The 17302-nt window shown below is 41.0% G+C and overlaps 1 protein-coding gene across 1 annotated transcript in view; it reads right to left on the bottom strand.

Moving 5' to 3' along the window:
- Positions 1-1789: 1789 nt before the first annotated feature.
- INO80C (INO80 complex subunit C) overlaps positions 1790-17302 on the bottom strand; it is a 31222-nt gene continuing 15709 nt past the window's right edge. Inside the window, exons 2-5 of the mRNA XM_035550550.2 lie at positions 12076-12186; positions 9107-9218; positions 7290-7357; positions 1790-2514 (exon numbers count right to left, since the gene is read on the bottom strand). Of these exons, the coding sequence (XP_035406443.1) occupies positions 2383-2514; positions 7290-7357; positions 9107-9218; positions 12076-12186 (423 nt within the window). The 3' untranslated portion in view covers positions 1790-2382. The remainder of the gene's footprint in view (positions 2515-7289; positions 7358-9106; positions 9219-12075; positions 12187-17302) is intronic.

Below are 17302 nucleotides of genomic sequence, written 5' to 3'. Positions count from 1 at the left end.
AAACAAGGAAGGAAAAGGGTATCCAGTAGCCACTGCGTGGCTAGAAAGCAATGAGAGAGGAGTCATTAATGTTTGTGCTAAACCTAAGCCATTATTTACTTTTCTGATGCTGACTTACTCACTAAGACACTTAGGTTTTGAAAATGGAATGCATAAACACTGCTCAGAAGAAATTAGCTGAGAAAAGTAACACCTCCACGTGCAGTGCGGGAATGCCTGAAGCACTTCTGATAGCGAGGGAGCCTGTGCTCCTAGGCAGTCATTCCCAAAGAATGTTAAAAATATTTGTGGGAGAGAACAAGCGAGTGAAATCTGACTTTCTAAGCTGGTGTCTGCTTATTTAAAGCAAAAGTGATCTTAGAGCAGTTCTACATGTTTTCTTTTCCTATCAACGTTCAGCTTATCTTATAAACACATCTTCAGTACGTACAGTAAGCTAGAACAGCCATTCTAAAACTCGGATACAAAGAGAATGTGGCTTGGATGCTTACTGGCATGAAGAGAGATATCCTGTCCTATTATTTTTTGTTCTGTGATACAGTTATAGCATTATCTGATATCCAGGGCTTTGAAGGATCTATTGTAAGCATGTCAAAGACTTTTAAAATTACTTTGTTTTTGTAAATATTAGATCACAAAACCTGAGGAATGAGTCCTACATGCATTCACTGAACAATGTACCCCATTGTTAAGTGATTTTTCCTGTTTTGGAGCTGAAATTAAACTAGCGTTAATAATACCCTGCGTATTTATTCTTTCAATGAGAAAATATCTGTTCCAATAATTATCATTCCTATCGAAATGTGCATTCAAGATGCAGCTTAGGCGTTAGCTAGTCACCACGGTGTGCTCCTTGTGCACTCAGAGGAGAGGTGATCTTGTGCAATCCCCCTGTCCTTGGTGGAGCCTGGGTGAGGTGAGGATGTCTGTGTTTGCTGGTGATCAGTGTCTCACCCCCCCCAGCAACCCAGACGGTCTCATGCTAACGAGCTATGGGACGGGTCTGCCATGAAGCACTTGGCAGCTCTGTGCACAGCAGAAGAGCATCCCCACGGCAAGTGGTAACTCACCTGGGGGCCTTCCTGGCCCACCGGCTCACGGAGCTGAGTGAGGCTCGTGCTGCAGCTACAGGTTGGCGGTGGGGTACGCAAGTGATGGCACAGGCTGCGGGCTGGAGGCTAGCGATGGCTGACGCTGAACTTGGAGTCCACATTAAGAATGCAAACTTGACAGAAGCTAGGCTGAGGCAAAGGTGGAGAAGAGGGAGGGAGGAAAACAAATCAGCAGCTTGTCCTAAGGAAGAGGACAAAAAGAATGGATAGAATAATCTCTGCCCACTTCTCCCTAAGCTTAGTTTCAGAAAATCATGATCATTTCTGATGTCAGGAAGTAGTTGTCAACCCCCCCAGCAAGAGCCTGAACCCTTCTTTGTTCTCCTTCCTCTGAAAGGTGACAGCCCTCAGTTGCTATCGCATACTCTCCTGGTACCTCACACTGCAAAGGTCAGTGTCCTCGCCTAGGGGGTCTTGCCTTGATGAAGACCATCTGGGTGTCAGAATGTCACTGGGCAGTGGAATTCATGCTTTTATAGCATCTTTTTATTAAAAAAAAAAAAAAAAGTCTGGGAAATAAGTGCTTTTTTGTACTGATTAGTAATAATAATTATGTACTAACTAGCAGAGGCAGAAGAACAGTTGGGTTGTGGAATGAAGTACTCAGAAGTATAAAGTATCACATTTAAGAGTTACACAGTGATTTGGTTTGGTTCCGTTATACATACTTCTTAAGATATTTTAAACCACGTTTGAGTCCAACTTTATTTATGCTGACATTACTCCAGTGTAAATATTTGTGTGAAGCTGTTCGCTTCCACAGTGCTCAGTACCACTAGCAGTCATTGTGATAGCAGCACTTGGTATTTTAACTTCCATTTTTACAGGTGGGACAGACTTCTTCATAGACAAGTGGCAAGCACATCTGCAAGGCGGGTTTGGAAGCTGCGATATCTTAGTACCTTTCCCTTTATTCATATGGCCGTTTCTTCTTCTGAGCCAGAGCAGTACATAAAACATATAGGGTAGGGATGAAATCCTTTCTCTAAATAAATTGATGTAACTTGGACATTATGGTGCCGATCTATATCCTTAAGGTCTACGTTATTCTGTTCACCAAACCAAATTGCTTACAAATTGGCAAACCAACAAATACAAGTATTTATCCAAATTAAAACCGTATGTTCATTCAAACCCATGTATCATCAACTACTTCCAGATGTAAATATCCATGGAGAGTTTTAAAGAACCTCAATCCTGCAGGCAGTTTCCGTCGTGATTCTCAAAACTAGAGCCATTCAGGAATGATATGCAACAATATTTGGTCCTTTCAGGAAACAATGCTTGTTGCCTTCCTTAGAGCCAGGTATCCTGTAACCACATCTGAAGGGAGCATCCGAATATAAGCAAATTCTTCAATAGTACTAAATCTCAGCTTGCTCTGGGGATCTGTGTAATTTGCCTGAAAAAGAAACAATGGCAAAGATACTATTCAAAGAAAATCTCAAAATGGAATATTAAAAAAGCATCAAATTGTAAGACCAAAAACTACCGGGCTGCTTTTTGCAGGAACAGCACTGCTGTTCTACCACGTGACCAAAAGTTTCTAATGTTTTTTTTTCCTCCTCATGTCAAAACTTATGAGCAGTTAACAGACCCCTATAAAATCACATTAGAAATGCATTAGAAAAACATCACAGAGGGCTAGAATAGTCTCATACAAAACACGGTGCAAAAGGAATTCCACAACTCTCTAAACTCACCCTAGCAACTCTGTGCCTTGTGCAGGCTCTCACGAGGCAGCTCTCCAAACTGTCAGGCTGCTGCCAATAAATTACCCAACAAAGAGGCTGAATTATGGGTGCTCAGATAGCTTTGGACTGATTCTCTCTTCCTGCATACAACTTAGTTTTTAATTTACTTTAAAGTGGTTGTTGAAGCAAGGGAGTCTCAGCTTATGGCTCTGTGACTGAACTGATAAGAAATTTGAGCGGAACATTTTGCTTTGCTGCCGACGCCTGCTTTCAGGATAGCAGCCTGGCCAGCGAGCCCTGGGCAAGGCTCGTATCCTCTGCTACGTTTGGGTCTCGGGTGCCTGGGAGCGCTGCCAACCTCCTTCCATCCTCTCCCCTTCCCTGTTGCTACAGAAACCTTGAGCTCGCACTAGCCCAGGGGCAGCAGAGGAGGCTGGGCTGAAGAAGGCCCGCTTCAGGGTAGCCTCCTCTCCAGGAGGCTTCAGCCTCCAGGGCAGTCACAGCACGCCAGCGTTATTCCAAAGTGCCTGCCAAGGCTCTGAGAGTGTCCTGTGTAACAGGAGGTGGTGGCAGGCTGCAAGGCACGGGCAGCTGCACTCTCTTGAGACACCGCTACCCGAGCAGAAAAGGCCAGGAAGGCCTGGAGCACTCCTCCCATCCACAGAGTTAAAGCATAGAGCCCTCTACCACTTTTATGTTGGAAAGGATCTGTTCAGCCATGGTAACAATCCACTTAATGATTTGGCCTGATAAGACTTAGAAGAAAATTAAGTGTTGTTTATAGCTTGACTCTTTACAAAGAAATGCTACAAGGTTAATTAAATGTAATCAGCTAACAGTTAGGCCATCAATTCATTTTCAAATAAATGGCAAAGTTAGGACATTAGGAGTAAATTTATCCCTGGTGGTAACTTTATGTCTACACCAGGTATACATTTATTTTTATTTCACACTTTAAATTTGGCCTTATGTACCTAAGGAAAAGCTGACCAAGTAGAAAGCTTCTCAAATGTGTGGGATTCTGTAATAAACTAGACAAACAATATCTGCAATGCGTGTTGCGCATCAACCTAGGTGAAAAAAATTATGTTAGTTCTGAAAGTTCGTATTGGGCTGTACTGCCTGCGCACACTGATGTATGGTAACTAACACAGCGAGTGTCAGTAATTTATGCTAGGCCTTCAGACTGAAAACAAACTTACCCCTACTTCAGCAGTAACTGAAACAGATTAGAAAAGTGAAGGTGATTTTGCAAAGAAGGAGCTCTGTCATATTTAGAAACTAAGTCAAAGGCCACAGATGCATGTTCTTCAAATACAATAATTCAGTTATTTGAAGTTTTTTTTTAATCTGTTTTACATTAAATTACTTTATTTTGCATGTTAATATAACTAAATACTCATCTTGTAACTTTGGAAATAATACTTTTATTTTGCAGTGTCAATATAGTAGATAATAGCTTTTGAGTTCTGGGCTGCCTTACAGAGATAAATTGGCTGCTCTGCTTAGACCATTGGTAAATTTAATTCCATTCGTATTACACAGAGAAAGAGAAGAGAATCAATAGAATTTAATTGTGGCAGTTAATATAACTGCAGATATACTGATGAGAGTGTTTTAATACACTTCTCTTTTTTTGTACCTGCTAGACCATTTAATTCTTCCCTGAATGAGTATTGCTAAGGAATTTATTTTACTTTTATTTTTTTTTCATGCAGACTCCAGCATCTCCATACAAAATATATTCTTACACAAATGCTTTCAGATTTTAAACAGAAAATACAGGGGTGTTTTTCTTATACTCGTTTTCTGAAATATTCTATTACCCCACACATCTTCCTAGCAGGGAATAATTATGAAAATAAGCTCAGTGCTTCTCAGGCAACATTTCAGGATCAGCCATTTAGAGGACACGCTGCCTCAGTTATCTTTTTTAATACAAAAGATTATTTTAAACATGGTATTTTTATCGTAGTCTGGAGCAACGTCACAGGCCAGGTAAAATAGGGAACGAGCCACAGTGCGATTAGAGGATGGAAAATTTTAAAAAGTTGAAAGACCAGGGAAAAAAGGAAACAACAAAAGCAGCACTGAATAGAATCTTAAAGAAAGGAGGTTATTTATACTGAGCTAGAATAGTTAAAGTACATAAATCACTGATAGAAAGGAGGAGCTGGCAAAGAAAACCTGAGGAGCTGACAGGGTGAGCCGTCTTCCAGTGGCTGAACGACCCCTTAGCTGGGAGGGACACAGTCTTCACCGACACCTATCACCTGCATCATCATCTCGCTGTAGTTGCACTGACAGACTAGTTTTGAGATGCTAGTGCTGGAATGATTGTTTGGTTCCTTGGAGGTGGGACTGAGACAAGGACTTATGCTGTTATGCCTTCTGCCCCTCGTTAGACCTTCAGAGGTCAGTGCTGTCGCTGCAACTCTATCAGCAGCTGTTGTGAACACCACTAACACTTGCAGAGCAACTCTTTAAGGGTTGCAGAGGAAAGAGATGAACACCATTGAGTGACTCTGTCTGGATTTTTTGCTATTCTGGTGAAATCTCCTCATTATTATTTCACATATCCACCTACCCTCCCTCCCTCCATCTGCTGCATCTTCATACAGAGTAGGGGTACTGAATGCAGGGTGCCTCATTCAACTGACCCCTGCTCCTTGTCTGAAAACGAGGTGCTGTTAAAACAAAACAGTACTCTTCTGAGTACGAGACAGTAAGTCTGCCTGGCTGGAGGGAGTTATTCTCCCTGGGTTTGTGAGCAATCTCTTCCATTTTCTGTTTGCCAGTTCATCTGCAAGGGAGATTTTGCTTTCTCATTCCCTCTTGAACACTGTAGGTTACCAGCCTTGATGCAAGCTACCCACTCCACTTCCTAATCATGCTCAAGAGCACAGCTGGGAACATGCCACCTCCTAGGTGCCTTTTCTAAATGCATTACTTAAAAAATAAAAAAGTCTAAGAAAGTAGATGTTGTCAAATGAAGAACTCAAATGTTAGGACTTGCAGGATTACAGCTGGCTCTGTAGCTGTTCTTTGATCCCTTGCACTGTGTATCCACTATCAGGCAGTTCTTAATTAAGTGCTCACCCATTGTTTTCCCAACATGGACATTCATCTAATTCAGTACACAGAATGCAAGGTGCTCACTTAGCGAGAACGTGTTTAATCCTTTGTTTTATCCCCACTGATGTCATGTAGTGAATATTCCTAGCTGATGCACATTGCTAAAACCTCACTCTCAAGATAGAATTGTTAATTTTCTGAGAGCTTTTTTGTGTTAGCCTGCATCAACATAACACTTTTATATTTACAGGCACCTCTATGAGGTGGTATCATCCCTGTGAGGTGGGATAGTGCCCTATGGATTCAACTGGGGGAAGGGACCCAGAAATTCCGTCTTAAGGCTATTTGAAGTTACAGAGTTTTCAATATTGTAGTTATGTAGTATAGCCACTACTTAACACTTTCCATAGTCCCAAATGCAACCTTCCCATTCATTTCCATTGCAACAAACTCATACAAGCTTCTGCAAAATAAATCACTAAAGGGATCTGAACATGAGCACTCACAAAATGAAGTTATGCTGTTACCAACACCTGTTTTGTTTTAAGTAAAATTATTCATGTCACATAGGAACAGTGTCAGCAGCAGATACAAAAATTTTGTTGGGCAGAACTCAATGACTTTACTCATGTTTTGTGCCAACAGAATCTTTTGGGAATTCAGGTGCCAAATTGTAACTACCAAGACTTCTGGAGCATGTGCAAACCATAACTAAGTCAAATGTGTTTTTTTTTTTAACAAAACCATGTTAAAGAGCCCATCTGTGACACACAGGCTATGCATCTGCCAAACACCAAGTTCCAGCTCTGCAGCATGGGGATATTCTAAATTCTCAGAAGTCCATGCCAAGTGTCTGTCTCAGGCTGATGTGTTTGAGGGAAAGTTTGAGAGTAACATTTTTTTTTAGCCTGGGCCAATCAATATAATTTTGCCTAATCTCATTCTTGGAGGTTGCTGAACCATCTTCTTTTTGAAATTTTCCCTACAAGATATAATGAAAAAAGAACAGCCTCAGACAAACATTCAGCATGGAAAGTTTCAGACTGTGCGGTTAAAGCTTGGTAAAGTTAGAAGTGAGGGAAACTGTGGGCCACCAGCTTTCACTGTAACAAAGTAAAAGAGTCGAGAATGACGGGGACCAGTGCAGACTCCCAAGTTGGGGAAGTGGTGTGATAGGAGGCACCTGGCAGGACAAGGTATTTAAGCCGTCCTGGCATCTATTACGATCCCAAGGACTTTGTGATGTAGGGACAGTACTGGGGGCTCGGCCGTAAATCACAGGGCAACTATTAAGTGCGAGGCTGAATGGGAGCCTCAGCATGCACGTTTTTTCCAGAAGCATGTACCAGGTTTATTTCGTTGTGGAAAGCACGATGTCAATTTTGAAGAGAAAAAATAAGATACTTACTGGAAGTCCTGAAATATCGGAATATTTCTTGGCAGGCTTAAAGGATGGAGGAGCATCAATACTAAAATCTAGAGAGAAACAAAGGGATAAGTTCAGTGTGCTACATAAATTTTAAAAGGACAACACAAAATGTAAAGAGGTAGCAAATACTTATTTAAAACCGGCTTTACTTTCTGAGGTCTTTATTAACTAGGAACATTAAGGCAAAGAACTATGAAGCAGAATTACCTCTGAAAACATTTAGCCTGCTAGCACTGTAAACAACAGCCTGTTTCTGCTCACCTCACTAGACCAAGAATTCAGTAAACAGAACTGCCCTCCCTAAAAGGAAAAATGCAAGAGAGCTATTTGAAATGTGCTGATTTCCTCCAAGTCTTAATGAATTCCCTCAGTTATCTGCAAAGAATAGCCATTACTGTACACATGCTGTATGTTATGACCAGGAAGCATCGTTCAAGATTGCTTTTCTGGATTATACTATTTCAGAAAAGCAAAGTAATCTTTTAAATCAAGTAAATCTTTAAGCATGTACCACTTTAAGCCCAGTCAATGACCTACAAAATTGTCTGAATGTTTAAATTAACTGATGGAAACTGCTGTTCTGTGGTGCCCTTTAGATACCAAGTCTCATTCATTTATGAGATACAACTTTTTAAAATATGACTGGTACATTTAACTTGCTAAATCCCCAAATTTCATTGTTTACAAAAATGTCTTGTACCTGGATCATTTCTCTCCTCCCTCCTGATCTCCCTTGTACCTCATCCAGCTGCTACAATAAACTGAAATGCTCCCTCCATATCAAATGTTTAAGTCTTACTCCCATAATTCAAAAAAAACTAATGCCACAGACGGCTGTTTTTAAATGCACAACTGAATTTCCTTTGCCACCATCTTAAAAAAAAAGCCTTTAAATTTACTGTTGCAAATAAAACCTAATAGAAATAGCAATGTCAACAGATTGTTGGTTACAACAGCCAGCCACACACAGTAGCCTGCATTTTCTCTAACAGATACATCTAAAATGCTTCCAAAAATGGCAAGTTATTTTTGAATAAAGCAAAATGTATATTTAAAAAAAAAAAGTATATTCATATGATCAATTCTGAGATGCCTAAGTAAAGTTCTGAGTTGCTTAAGTAAAATCTGAGGATCAAATTCTGCCTCCAGCTACGTTCAATAGTACCCTACTTTACGAGTCATCTTGAAGTACGTTGAGATTAAGAGCACTGCTGTAGCTCAGTCCTGTCGACATATGCAAGCTCGCTGTAATCTGGAGCACTAATAGTGTAGTTTCAGCTGTGCTGAACTAAGTAAGGGATGTAGGACTTAAGTCTCCCAAGAATCTGGGATAAGGAGCTGGATAGGAAGCTTGGGCTGAGGTCTCCGCTACTGCAGGGATGTGGCTAGCAGAATCTCACTTGAAAACAGCTCCCATACAGCTAATGAAGCAGCAGCCACCACACCTTCAGGAGACAAATGGGCTGTATGCAGAGGAGGTGGCTCCTTAGCAGTGAAGAGGTGACAAAAACCTGACAGGAATAAGGAGTTTCTGACTTGGTTCCGGTAAATACAATTCCTTCATAGAACTCCCTCCCCAGATGTATCCAAACTTTTTCATGGCACTCCAAATTATGTGTCCCCCTACTTTCTGCTTGGCACTGGTGAGTGTGGTTGGGTGTCCTGAATGTCCCACTGGACCCTGTTCAAACAGGATATTGCATGCACTGATGCAATAATTTAGGTTTGTTTTAAAGAAAGTTATTTGTATGGATTTTATTATTTATAAATACATGCAAAGCATCTAAGCAGCTTACAGCTAGGATCATTTAGTTGCCACGGCAATGCCCTTTCAGAAGCAAGAATTTGTTTTAGGTTCTTCCAAGTTCTGTTCTTCTTGCCAGCTGCTGCTCCACCAATGCCGGAGTGCTAGAATTAAAAATATGGTGTTCAGAGAAAAAATAAATAAAGAATACTATTTCAGAGCATGACACTTTTACTTTATAGTCTTTCTGATACATCTCCTCTTGTCATGAACTGTTCCTTATCCTCACTTATTTCATCAGCAGGCTAATATACTGAACACTTAATCTTGGTCGCAAGAAAAACAAAGCGTTTTGGACTGTGTCAAAGCTACTATGTTTAGGATTAACTGAAGGAAATGAAAATCTGCTTTTTACATGGAAATAGAAAACCTATGTGGTTAGGTTTAGCCTGAGATTACAGGATTCTGAACGTCCTTCCCATCATATTAGAACTTATTACTACGGAGTTGTGTCTAAAATTGTGATTACACGGCTCAATTTTCTCTCTCCTTTTTATGGCATACTACAGGTGCAGCTCTAGCTCTTGTGAGTTATCTGTGACTGTGGAAAACACAACTGATCTTGCAAAATGTAATGAATACTATGAGAAGCTTTCTGGAAATTTTATTTTTCTTTCAAATGACGGAAGACAGAAGAATAGAAAAGGAGTAATAAATAGAATGTTGGCTGCCAAGACAATTTTACATTTTGAAAGCTACGCTAACAGAAGGCTTGCTACAGGTACTATAATGGTAGTTTCACTTATCAAATGGGATTGCTACAGGGTAATTTATTTATGTCCCTCCAGAGACAGAAGATGCACAATATACTGTACTACTTCTAAATGATCAAAGGACACAGATTTACAGCTTCACTTCAGAACAGAAACTGTTCTTGGAATTGGGGAGTTGTTATCTCTGTTAGTAATTACTACCTGACACATCAGTCTCATCAAAACCCAGCAAAGTTCTGCTAACACACTTCTGCTGTGATTCGTTTATAAATTAGGCTGCTGTATTGCTGAGAATGATAGCAGAAGGGATTCAACGAGAAAGCTTTTTTTCCATAGATGTAAGATATATTCAGAAAAGATGCTCATAAGCTTATGATGTTATCAGTTTTTGGCAATGCACATCCGATACAGAAAGTACATGCAAATGTTTGCTCTGAGAGCAACATCTTAGTAATCTATAGATCATTGCAAATAGAGACTGCTGGAACATGAGATGGAAACAGATGTACTATCATGTTCATAATTCAAATTCATTGCATGAATTTTTCCCCAAATCACTGAATAACGATTTTTTTTCAGTCATCTGTTTTTTCGAAAGCTGGTCTTTAGGGCCTGATCTGAAGCCCAGTGAAGCTGAGAGGAAGCGTCCACCTGACCTCAGCAGGACATGGATCAGACACACAGTTTTGCTACTGGTTTGATTCTCTTTGCCTTAATGAGAAAAAAAGGAGGCACTGTCCTCCGTACAGTTAACTACAAGTCAGTGTTTGCAGAGTGATCTACAGAAGGTATCTGTGTCTGTTAGGGGTATGGGTGAGGCCAGTAAGAAGGAAGCACATTAAGAGATGCATGTTACTTGACTTACTTTCTTCCATTTAAGGCACATTGGGCTGGAAGGATGCAGAAAGTCATCCAAGTTACTGCTACCAGTTCATACAGACAAAAAGCTAGTAAAATATCAATACATTTCTTCTCAAATTAGCTACTGTATTGGGGAGGATAATTTAATGTTACTATAACTGCCTGTTATTTCTGCAGCAGTTGTCAAGGGCCTTGTACATTCGTTATCATCTCAAGCATGCAGACATTAGTATTGCCTCTTTGGAAATGGTGATGTCCCTCTAAGAAAAGACGGATAGCAGGCCTTATGGCTATTTAAATCCTATAAGGAAGCTACACGGAGTGCCCCTGGGCACAAGTGGAGATTTTCCAGTAAGCCCTGTTTCTCAAAGATGCTGGTGCTCACTGGAGAGTTAGAGCAAGCCAAGTATGCAGTTGTTTCTTTGAATGCTCCTCTTGTCCTCTTGTGCAAAGCAGACATAGAGCAACTTGAAAGTCAGAGATGAATTTTACCCCCCCCTGCCAAACCCTTGCTTAGTGAGCAGTGCGATGCCTGGTTACTCAGGTTTTATGCTGCGGGATATTGTCTCTTATTCATACAAAATTAAATCTGGGATAAAATCCTACTTTCTAAGTACTGGCTTAGGACCAGCAGTCTGAGAAGTTTGCTTGCCTAGAAAGCATTTGTACAGTGTGCCAATGAGTTGGCCCTGGCAGAGCGAGATATTAAAAACAAACCCAGCAGTGATAGCACCACTAGCTCTAGTCTTCCTTCAACTTCTCCCCCAATTTAAATCTCACATTGTTTTAGCTGCCTGTATTTCATCAGTTGTCAGGGTTTTCATGACTTCTGAATGCCGGAAGGCGAAGCTTCTGGGGAGCACAGAGTGTTTGCTTCTGAATCTAGCAATTACTGCAAGCGCAGACACCGCAGGTCTGCTGTCGTTTCAGGGACTGGGAGAAGAGCAAAATGCCAGCTGCTAATGACTGTGTGGCTGACTTTTAGTTCAACTATTTTGCAACCTCCCTTGGCTAGGAACTGGGAGATGGGATTCCTACATTTACAGGGGTATAAATAGTGCCTTTCTAGCTCTGTTAGTTTGTCAGGTACTGCACCATAAAACTTCTGCACATACCTTGATCTACCAGGTTCTCTGGCTCTGTTCCACAATTTAATATAATGGTTCTCCCTCTGGATGAGTGCCATTTTCGTGTTATAATATAATGTGCACATCAGACCATAGCGTGGCATGGACTTGAGGTCAATTTCTTCAGAACTGCCGATCTTTTATTTGGCTGTTAACCTGACTTTCTTAATATTTACATTAGCAATATGGTTAAATAGAAATCTAGCTAGGGTTTTATTTGAAGAGTTTGGAATTTCAAATTGTTAAAATAATATACTTACGATGAATTTTGGATCTTTAAATGGTAATGGCTTGACGGCTGTTTCCACTGATCCTGTGCTGGAGTCTGTGTTCAGAAATTTATTTTCATTCATGGCCTCTCCACCTGCACTCTGAAGAAAGAATTCAGTCTTACTGCTTGTTACTCTGAGCAACTTTAACCAGAGACCGAGCCATTTGCTTTATTACCTACCTGTTGCCTGTTTAGCTTTTCTGTCTCTTTTGAATCTTTAAAGATGCCAGCAGCAGGGAAGCATGAAACAGAGTATTTGTCAAGCAATTTACAGCTGACACACAAAGCGGAGGAGGGGAAAAGAGTGGCTAAAGCTTACTGAATAAAAACAGCATCAGTTTCATTTCAGAATTAATGAAAGCCCTCTCTATTAAGTGCAAGACAGCATATGAAACCAGAAACAGCAGAAGTGTGCACTGGGTTTGTTTCAGAGTGTTCAGTAATAAAACGTTAACAGTAATAAAGAGAATAAGGTTTATAAAAAGTTGTTTCTTTTCAAGGCTCTGCAGAATAACTGAAGAATTAGTTTATTCTCCATCCTTGACTTCAGTCATGCTTGAGTGAGGATTGAGGGGAAAAAAGATTTTATTATGTATATCATTTTTTTATAGACAAACCTCACGAAATCTACATGGGTACTGGTTGGTGTTTTCTAGGCTTTTCTTTATGGTTTATTTGTTTAGCAGGAAAAACAGTGGGAGAATGTGTGTGTGTGTGATTGGAAAGCTCAGAAAGTCGTGTGGTGGTCCAACCAATTTCTGATAGTTCTGCATGGCTGACTCAATGTGTGTTTTTGTTTGTTTGCTTTGTTTTCGTGCCCTCTAAGTCTCCACGCTAACCAGAACTACCCCTCTGTACATACACCAGTGTGCCTAGTGAAATCCTGATCTATGCTGGAGCCAAGGAGAACTTTGCCATGGAGGCAACAGTAGTTCAATCAACAGGACTTCATACTTCAATTCTTTTGTCTTGAGGAACAAAAAGCTTTGCTAAAAGCTAGATCAGTATTTACTGAACAGATGGTTAAAATGCTTCTCCACTTTACCTTCAGATGGGTAATACTTATAACAAAAAATGTTTTCCTGTGAAAATCTGCATTGTAAAACCTTCTGTGTTGATATATATACTCTTTCAAGTAGGAGGAAAAAAAGGATCATTATTATTACTGAATTACAGGAGTACCCCTAGAATTCGAGACTATATAGCAAAGGCCTTGAGCCAGCATATCTTCTCCACGTGATTACAAGGGAAGTGTTTGTGTTTGCAACTACATGCACAAGTAATTACAGGATTAGGAACCCTGCAAGCTGAGCTCTACTTTGGGGAACTACCAGTTAATTCTACATTGCCTGTTTTTAACGTAGCAAAGAGAGGTCGTAAACATTCAAAGTAAAGAAGTTTTTAAGTAAAATAGCCACATTTCTAATGCCTTATTAAAGTAAAATCTATGAATAGGGATGATCTGTTTTCAAAACCATGGTCAGTCCTCTGTAAACCCATACTACAGGGGATACTGTCGCAATAACATCAGTGAAAGCAACACTGAAGTCTGTAGCTTAAACAAGACTCTTCCCTTGCTACAGACAGTATCAAAAGGCAATGGCTGTCACAGAAACAAAAGAAATGCAGATGGATGTTTAGAAACATGTGCATTACGTGACAGCAAGCAGAGAAAATACTGTCTTAAGCGACCCTGAACAGAATGACTTTATACAATGAATTGCTTGGTTTCAAACTACATTCTTGCACATGCATGCTCCCAGCACTTTGGATTTCAGCAGCTGACATTACCCTACAATTAATCTTGAGAAAGACGAGGCTTGAGATACGAGATTATTTTTGATGAATAAATTATCTCTGATACTGTTCATTATCAGTGTCAATTCTGTAACTGGAGGAGTCGGTACTCACAGTTACTCTTCAAAGTGTTCTCTCCTTTAATTTGGTACCATTTAGTCAGTCTTACACCAATCCTACGGTTTCTGATACATTACTTCATCGCTTTCACCCCTTCAATAATCTTCTACATATTCTGTTTATGAACAGGCTTTGAGCAGCATTTGAACAATTTCTCCTAACAGTATCTAGTATTTGGGGACAGAGCAACTAGAAATGAATAAACAGCAAAGGGCAAGAAGCTTCCTTATACACACAGGCCTTAATTTCTGCAGCTGGGTACACATTTACATATTACACTCGCTGTCCTCAGTGGGCTTTTCTCTGTGGATTGAGCGCTAAGCTTGCTGGCTTGCTGGGAAGGAAAGTAAGGAACTGCTCCTGGCAGGACAATTCATGAATGTAAATTCTACACGTAGTTTCTCTTCCGGACTAGCCCCTAAGGATTTCAGGTATTAGAGTCGGGGTAACTCACGGTGCTGGCCACAAGTTCTGGATTTTGTTTGTGCACGGTAGCAGAGGCAGCGGGCTCCGGAGCAGCAGCTGCTGCTTTCGTGGGCCCCACAAATACCCAAGTCATCCTCCGGTCCCATGGGGGCACACAGAAAGCAGCAGCTACGGGATCTCCCCTGGATACTTTGAGTGGTGGTGGCCTCTCCAAGGCAGAGAGGGCAGGTGTAGGCATACCACTGTTGTATGCAATTGATGGCAAATTGGGGAGCCCGGTGGCAGACTGAGAAGCAAATAAGATTGAGTACTGTGATCCCAGTTACATGCAGGGAACTGAGATAAAAGCCATGCTGCAGAGGCATGCCAGTTCGCTCAGTCAGCACGGCTTGTATGAAAGCTCTGATTTACAGCGGTAGCACTAAGGACGAGAGATACTCAGCTAATGTGCTTTTCTTTCTAGAAAAACATTGAAGGGTTCGGCAGGAGCACTGCTTCCAGAATAACAGACTGCTGCACAGAGGAGTGAACTCCTGCAAGTACGGGGCTTTGAAATGCTGTCAGTGCAGCCTGCAGATTCTCAGCTGATAGCCTCGGCAGTTTTTCAGACGCAAACTGGAAGTGCCTGAACAGCCTACAAATGGTTGTCCAACCTATGTTTTAAAATAATGGGATTTAAAGCGTAAGAAACGTGATTTAATGCTTCAGGTTAGTTGCTTTTTTTAAAAAAAAAAGCTTTTTAGGGGGGAAATGCCAAATTAATTTTAACCAGTACGGATCTATCTGTATACTGCAAGACCCATCCTTCTTGCAAGTGAATAATGCACTGATAAATACAAAACATTCTTTAGAGCCTGAAAGAAGATTTCTCGGTGAACAATTACTGTAAAGTAAATGTGGTCTTTATCTTTTAACATTGAATTTAAACTCTCTCAGCTGTGCTTGTTCGCCTGGTCATTTAGTTTGTACGATGATAGTTCATTCTTCACTGTCATGCGCTGGGACAAAAAACAGGAATGAATTCAGCTCCCCTTTGTAGTCCTTTTAAGAGATTGTGGTTTCATCAGCACAGTGAGGAAGTGCATGTCACCAGGGAACGTGTACTGCTCAATGTGTGCTGTAACCCAGAGTCACGTGTGGGGTAACTTCCCCTTCCTGCTGAATTCAGAACCGCTCTCCAGCACATTTCCACGACCCAGCCAGCCACTTAGCCAGCTCCCCTGACCCCACTGCCCTAGCATAATCCCAAACGCTTTGCAGTGAGGCTGAAAAGAAAGTGCAACTGCGGGCTGAAACTCCTCACAGCTTCTTTAAAGCTTCTTTTTTTAAGTGATCTTGTAATGTAAACTGCCTTTACAGCGAATTTGATGTACACTTCAAGGAGAGAGACAGTGAAGAAACTTCCAGTGTGCTCTTTAAAACTAAATCGTGTCTTTTAAACAGTGGCTATATGTAACTAGAGCTACAGGGAATGTGTGCTACTGTAGTCACTAAGCAGCCTGTATTCCTCCGCAGGCTGTTGAAGGCTTTAACTACAAATACTTGGGAGCATCTTTACATTTCCAGGGTGCATCTGCCCTGCCAAATGCAGGTGTGATTTCAGTACAGCTGGACATGCTTACGCTAGTTTTACTCCAGTTAGCAGTAAAAAACACTGCAGTAAAGGCAGCTGCTAAGGCCGTGAGTAATTACGGTCAGTCAGGCATCCTTTCTCATCAACCCTTCCTCTGGCTGCTAACCTCCGTGGCAGTCCATGCAGCCACCACTTCCCGTGTTACCTCCCTCTGCCTTCCTCCTCCTCCTCGCAGTACCCTCCTTAGCCAGGCATAAAGCAACTTTGACCGGAATCGCGTGTTTTAAAAGGCAGACAGCAGGTCAAAGACTTCTTATAGGAACACTTGCGCAATTTTATTCCTTCCATAAAGTTGTATTTATGTGCTTTAGCTGAATTTTAACCACAACCACAGTGTGACAGGTTGGCAGCCTTTTTCACTATTAATAGATGTTGATCCTCCTGGGACAGAGTGGAGCAATAGTGGAGGTGTTTCTCCTTTTTTGCATTTCTTTTCCTAAGGCCATCTATCAAGTTTTCAGTGCATGCCAGCTGGGTGGGAGACAGCGAAACGTCTACAGAGCAAAGACCTGTGGCAAATACTCCAGTCCTAAGAGGTTTGTTACAGGAGCAGCCAAGCCTGGAGAAGAGACCCACGCTACGCTTTGCTACCTTAGCACTGGTTTCTTTTGAATAAAGCCAAACCCCAGGAATGAGTCTAGTTTGGGCCCCCCTGTATATGCTGTCTGTACCGGGAGACAGCTCACATTGGGAGGCTGCCTATTCACATAGTAGCTTTAATCTCAGGTTTTGGTGGATCTATTAATTTTTTCAATATATTCTGTTCCAAATTCCCTACCGCAGATGGATTGGTTTTCACATGATTTCCAAAGCTTGCTCCATCTGTCTGGTTTTATTTAGGGAGAGGACAAGCAAAACTTGTAGACCATAGAAGTCAAATTCTTTATTTTGGCTACTTGCAGGTAGAATCAGCACTGCGGGGTTTGGTAGGGCGTCTGTGACGGGACTGAATAACGGGCAGAATTAGCTCATGAAAGTGCTTGTCTGAATCATTACCTTTTTTTTCCCCCCAAAAATATTAAGACTGTATATTGGGATAACTGATTTATGCTGCAGTGTCATTTCCTATCTATTTATTTCTGAATTTTATTTTGTAATTTTTTTTTCATTGCTTTAGACTAACAGGATTTAACAAAGTGTAAAAAACAAAAAATATGAAGCAGCCAAATTTTGAAAATCTCAATTTGTGCATTTCTGGCATCCTATCGGTGCATACCATGCATGTCATGCCTTAGAAAGA

This window comes from Cygnus atratus, chromosome 2 (genome assembly GCF_013377495.2).
Source record: "Cygnus atratus isolate AKBS03 ecotype Queensland, Australia chromosome 2, CAtr_DNAZoo_HiC_assembly, whole genome shotgun sequence".
Taxonomy (NCBI): domain Eukaryota; kingdom Metazoa; phylum Chordata; class Aves; order Anseriformes; family Anatidae; genus Cygnus; species Cygnus atratus.
The sequence above is the reverse complement of the archived record's forward strand: the minus strand, read 5'-3'. Positions and strand labels throughout refer to the sequence as shown.